General features: G+C 30.6%; 1 protein-coding gene across 1 annotated transcript; it reads left to right on the forward strand.

Moving 5' to 3' along the window:
- The first annotated feature begins 2,947 nt into the window (after positions 1 to 2,947).
- LOC131623584 (uncharacterized) lies at positions 2,948 to 5,429 on the forward strand. The gene is made up of 5 exons (XM_058894583.1): positions 2,948 to 3,303; positions 3,528 to 3,758; positions 3,889 to 3,972; positions 4,174 to 4,303; positions 4,515 to 5,429. The coding sequence occupies exons 1-5, from the start codon at positions 3,032 to 3,034 to the stop codon at positions 4,626 to 4,628; spliced, it is 831 nt and encodes a 276-aa protein (XP_058750566.1). The 5' UTR covers positions 2,948 to 3,031; the 3' UTR covers positions 4,629 to 5,429.
- Positions 5,430 to 6,000: the final 571 nt, after the last annotated feature.

The following is a 6,000-nucleotide window of genomic DNA, read 5'->3' on the forward strand; positions in this document are numbered from 1 at the left end:
TTTTCATCATTGGGGGGCAGAGTAATGATGAAACACAAATGGTCCGGGAGCTTAAGAGCATGCACAGTCTGCATTTAAAAAAACCAATTGATACACTTATATGTCTTTTCTAGATTCAATTTAATAACATGTAGCAGGTTTTATGATAGAAAGGGGCTTTGCAATTGTTATCAAATCTAGGGTTTACCATTTGACCAAACACAAAACAAGAAAAATAATAAAATTTAGAATTCTTTCTTTATCTCTTCTAAGAGGATAAGGAGAATTTCTTTGTAGACCTTCCTATGAGAAGAACCTCCAGCGAAAACCCAAAAATATCCATACTCCGGAAATGTATTTGCGAAGTAATTTTTTTTCTTTAGATTTTTTTAGCATTCAAAAATGCATATCCGAAAACATCAATTAAGGGTGTTTTCGGAGATGCATTTTCGAAATTACTTTTTTTTTAAGAGAGGATGTCTTCGGAGATGCTTATCCGAAATATTCCAATTTTTGGTCTCGGATATGATATCCAAATTAATCAAAATATCAAAAAAAATTAAATTTTTTTGGATATTGGTTAATTCAATATCATAAAATTAATATAATTTATAAGTTATGAATAGTAATAATGATAATTATACAGTTGATATTTCTTTTCTAATTTCAATTATAAATTAAAAAAAAAACTCATAAAAATTTAATCATTTTTTCATAAACTTCATATTAATAATTACTAAAATGATAACTAATACAATATAATTATAATTATATAAAAAATAAATATATTAATAATTATTCAACAAAAATTTAAAATAAAAGATAAAAGAGACCAAGTAAGAATAACATTATTTATTACTTTATTTTTATTTTAATATAAATTTCAATGACATTAATTTTTCAAATGATTTTTTTATGTATCATAAAAAAATAGTAAATAAGGTGTTAATTTAAATATTTATTAGGATAATATTATTATTATTATATCTTGATTATAATGATATATATTTAATAATAAATTTTGATTAATACAATTATTTATACTATTAATTTCGAACACAGTTTCTCTTCCTCATGAAACACATGCTCGACCACTTGGCTAGTTGGTTCACTTTGTTAGATGATTCGCTAATATATCTAATAACAATATAAGAAAGTAATATACTATCAATATTACTAAATTATTCTAATAACCCCATTTAATTTGCACTAATTTCTGTCCATAATCGTCATTTTCAATCACTAATCATTACACACCATATTTAAATTTAAAAAGCAAACAATATTGCAAATAATCTAATTTATCACATTTTAAACCATTCATATAACTACTACATTAATTATCCCATTTTGAATCTTGACTGCACCAAATTAATCATTATTTCTTATATAAGTAAAAAACTATCGTGTGACATTTTCCAATACACATTGAGTCATGTGAAACGAAACTGAATTCATCAATGTAAATATTCGTCCATTTCAACCTATTCAAATCCATTTTGAAATTAAACTGTGCCCTAATACCGATACAGATAAAATTTGAAAACGACAAAGCCCTAAAAATTAATATTTTTGAAACCCTAAACATTAAAGAACCAAATGCATATAATCCTTAAAAAGATAAAAATTATGACAAATACCAACAACATAAGGAATATTCAACAATGGTGTCTTCAATAACATCTTCACTTTCCTTCTTTGATATCGTCTTCAATTTTTCCTCCAAACACACATTTGATTTTGCAAATCACCTCTTCTCCTCTTCGCCTTCACAATTTTTCTTTTCTAGGGTTTGTTCAATATCCCTTAAGCTTTGTTTGGGAGTTTGGAGGGGATGGAAGTGAGAGTTTTGAAAAATAGGAAGAACTGAGTGGAAAAAATAAAAAGATTTTGGTTGGGAGGGTTTAAGAGAGTTTATTTTTCTTCATAACACAAAAAATCACTGAGAATAATTCAAAATTTGTATTGAATGAGGATTTCTGAGGGTTTACAAAAATTTTCCAAATATCCTTTATGTTGTTATAGTATTCTGAAAATTAAAAATACTGTGATAATAAATACTATTTTATGGTTCTATATAAAATCATTTTTATAGTTTTTTAAAAATTTGGTTTTGGAAGTGTTCACTTCCCCTAAAAACTCACAAAGAAAGCCTTAACGATTTCTTATTCCTAAGGGATTTCTGAATTTTTTTTTGAGATTTTTTTATTATAATGTTATTTTCACATCAGCACTACGTCTATGTCAACTAGACTTTTTTTTACTTTGACTAACGAATCTAACAAAAAGGACTAACTTAAAGTTGTTTTAAGAGTTACATGATCAAATGGGACTTTTAAAACTTAAGTACCGAATTGGTGGAAGTAGGGGTGGGCAATCAGTCAATTTGGGTCAGTATCAGGCCTAAAACTTAAATCCGACATAAACCGCAATTTTATTATTGATTATTATTATGTTATAACGTTTCTAATATTATTACTATTATTTATGTCATTATCACACTTTAAACTACAAACTATATATCATTCAAAATTCAAAATTTTATAGTATATATTTTTATATTAGTATGATAATAGAACTTTATCGTTAAACTATAAAAATGATGCTGATAATATTGTGAATTTTATTTTTATAATATGTTAGTCTTATAGTATTAAAAATAAATAAAATAAATATTAATTGAGTTCGATCTGATTAAGTTTTTTACAAATTCAAAATAATCATTCGAATAGACTGAAACATCTCTATAATATCTAAATTAAACAACTAAATCAACCCATTATTTATTCCGATCCAATGGCAAAAAATAATTAACCGATTGGTCGGTTTAAATTTGGCGGATAAAATTTGTCCCAGGTAGAAGGACCTCAACGTAAAGTCAAGGGTAAAATGTATTTTGCCGAGGTAGCATGTAGAAATTGAAATTTTGTCTGTATTCAGTGAAAATCGAAAGAATTTAATTGAAAATCCTGCCATTTCAGTTCACCTTTTGTTGCTTAAAACAAAACAAAACTCAAATAGTCACAACACACAAACAGTGTGAGAACTGAAAATGGGAACTCGCAGAAGGAGAAGCGATTCATCTTCTTCTGACAGTGAATATGGCTCCATCACCAAAACGGCGAAAACAGAACGCGACACTGTTGTCGTTTCGTCTTCTTCATCGCATTACGAACAAATTAGAGAACAAAGGATGAAAGAGAACGCTGAGAGAATGCAAAAACTTGGATTATTAAACCTTTCCCTTAAGCTCAAGAAACCACCACGCGTTTTCGTCAGGAAAATCGCGTCACCGACTAATCAATCCGAAAGACGTTCTTCTAGGTTTTCTTACTTACTTGCTTCATCTATTCAAACATGCATTACATTATCTCATTACTGATTAATGATTGTATTATTAATTAGGTTACAATATTTATTTATTATACGAGAGAAATTAAGTTTGGAAAGCCCTAAAATCATGCTTAGCATTTAACCTAACGTGTTTGAGTTTTGGTAGTATATGATTAGAGGAACTGATTTTGTATTTATGATTGATGAGTTTACAGATTAATGACTGTACCACCTGTTAATTATCGTCAACAAAATTCATGGAGAAACGAAAAGAAGGAAGTGGAGATTTATATAGCAGAAGGTACAAAGCCTGAAGTTTATACTGAAGAGCATGAGAAGCTTCTTGGGGATTGCAAGACTGATTGGGAATTGTATGTCGATGGATATGATGAGGATGGGGACCGGATATATGATCCGACCAAGGGAGAGAAATGCCACCAATGCAGGTATTATGGTTTTATGTTTGATTGATTGAAGAACTATTTATCTTCTTTCTTCTTTTAATGCATAAAGTTGGCACATCAATTTTCCATACTTACTTGTTTCCTTGAAGTTTTACTAGAAGTTTGCTTGTAGGCTCATAACTATTAGTCAGATGACCAGTTGCAACAAATGTGAATTACCCCAAGGGATGATTTGTGGAGATTGCTTGTACATGAGGTAACATTGCTTTAGTTGAGACTCAGATTGAGAAAAAGACCCTTTTATTTTCATTTTGAAACTTGAAAAAGAATGCAATGCTGTTCTGTTATTCTAATTCCTCAAGTGTTAGCTCTGTTTGAAACTTAACAAGTATAGTCTTGAGTTAGCTGCTGTCAATGTCAATTTTAATAATAGTGATTTTCTACTACTGTATTATAGATATGGAGAAAATGTGACAGAAGCTGATTGCAATATCAAGTGGACTTGCCCTTCTTGTCGAGAAATTTGCAACTGCACTATCTGCCGTAGGAAAAATGGTTGGATGCCAACCGGCAATATATACAATAAGGTTAGTTGCACAATTTGACATTTGTATTTCCCCCCCTTATATTTTTATTATTCATGAAAAACTAATTGTAGCTCCGAGTACTCTATTTTCTTCCCTTTCTTTAAATGAATCTTTCTCCTTCATTTTTTTCTTTGTTATTTGTGGTTTGTTTTGGGGGTCAAGATATGGATATTCCGGAGCTGATTGCTCTCTTTTCATTTGTCTATGTAAGGTGACTAAATTGGGTTTCAAATCTGTGGCTCATTATCTGATTAAGACTCGTCGCCCTGGGAAAAACATGGAAGGCTCAGATACTGAAAATGATGTTGCCCAGGAAACACCATAGACCTCTCCAGATTCAACACTAACTAGACCAATTCAGACTAGAAGGGCTTTTTGAAGTTAAAAAGGGTGATCAAATGAATGTAAAAATGGCTTGTGGGTGATCCCGTGTTTTAGATATTTAGACAAGTTGCTAGTTTTCTTATTTTTGTTAGATATGCATACAAGCTTAGGCCATTTGACTAAAACAGTTTGCAGCCCTATGCCCCTTGTTTCTATAACTTTTTGTGTGATAGCTCTTAACTTTTAAGCAGTTTTACTGAGCATTTTGGGCTGTTTGATGAAATATGTATATATTTCTTTAAGAAATTTTATCTATGTTGAATTTTTTTTAATAGCTAAGAAGCAACTTGTTTGATACAAACAAGGTGAAAAAGAGAGACAATCAGACAACTAACTAAAGGCCAGGCCCTGTTTGACATTAACTAGTAGAAGCTTTTATGCATATGTATTGAAGATGCCATTAAAAACATTTAAACTTTTCCTAAGATTCCATTCAAGCCAAGGGACAAGGCCTAACCCAATGGTAAGGTTGAATGATTGGAGACCTAATATCTCTAGCTTTGTTGCATTCTCTTATGATGTGCATGACGGGTTCATGCCCTTGTTGACAACTTAGGCATCTATCATCATAAAAATATGCATTTTGTACCTTTTCTCATTAGTCATCAATCTACCATGAACTGTTCTCCAAAGGAAAGGATAGATCTTGTTATACCTCTCCATACTTTGTCAAGGAAAAGATTTTGTACCTTTTTATGAACTAACCACGAGTAAAGATGGTGCTACTGACTGATAGGATGAGGTAGAGGCTTCCCAACTACGGGCTGGAAGACATCTTTTGACTGATTCTCACTGAAAACGGTTGGCTAAACACGCGCAGTTCAGCGCACCCCGACACCAGACTGTTAGAATTGCTACTACTAAGGAGTTACCTGTGCGTGTGGCTAAGCAGGTACCTGTGGAGGAGTCAGCAGTAACCTAGAATCCGAATACAATTGTAGTTTAAATATGGAAATTGATCTAAAAAATCTAGTTTACTTATATCTTCAAAGTTATCTCAAAATAGAACATGATCAATTACAATTAAAGAATAGGATCAATAGCCATTGAAACTAAGTAGAAGGGAACCAGCATCATCATCATTAAATGCATATAGTTTTATAAACGAGTGTTGAGTAAACTTGTTTAGAACTCAATGCTTTCCACGGTTTACTATTTTTATACATCCAACTCTTTTGTTATTCCAAAATATGCAAATCAATTTATTGAATGACAAAAATATTTATAAAGAAGTTTTAATAATTTTTTTTCTTCTGCCCAACATTTATTTAGTTGGCAAAATTATTTGCAAGGAAAGGTTTGCTATGCCCTTT

Source organism: Vicia villosa, unplaced genomic scaffold (assembly GCF_029867415.1).
Source record: "Vicia villosa cultivar HV-30 ecotype Madison, WI unplaced genomic scaffold, Vvil1.0 ctg.000074F_1_1, whole genome shotgun sequence".
NCBI classification, from domain to species: Eukaryota; Viridiplantae; Streptophyta; class Magnoliopsida; order Fabales; family Fabaceae; genus Vicia; species Vicia villosa.

Coding starts and splice junctions, on each gene's coding strand:
- LOC131623584 (XM_058894583.1), top strand. CDS start 3,032: ATGGGAACTCGCAGAAGGAGAAGCGATTCATCTTCTTCTGACAGTGAA. Junction 3,973..4,173: donor GGAGATTGCTTGTACATGAG/GTAACATTGCTT, acceptor ACTGTATTATAG/ATATGGAGAAAATGTGACAG. Junction 4,304..4,514: donor CCGGCAATATATACAATAAG/GTTAGTTGCACA, acceptor TGTCTATGTAAG/GTGACTAAATTGGGTTTCAA.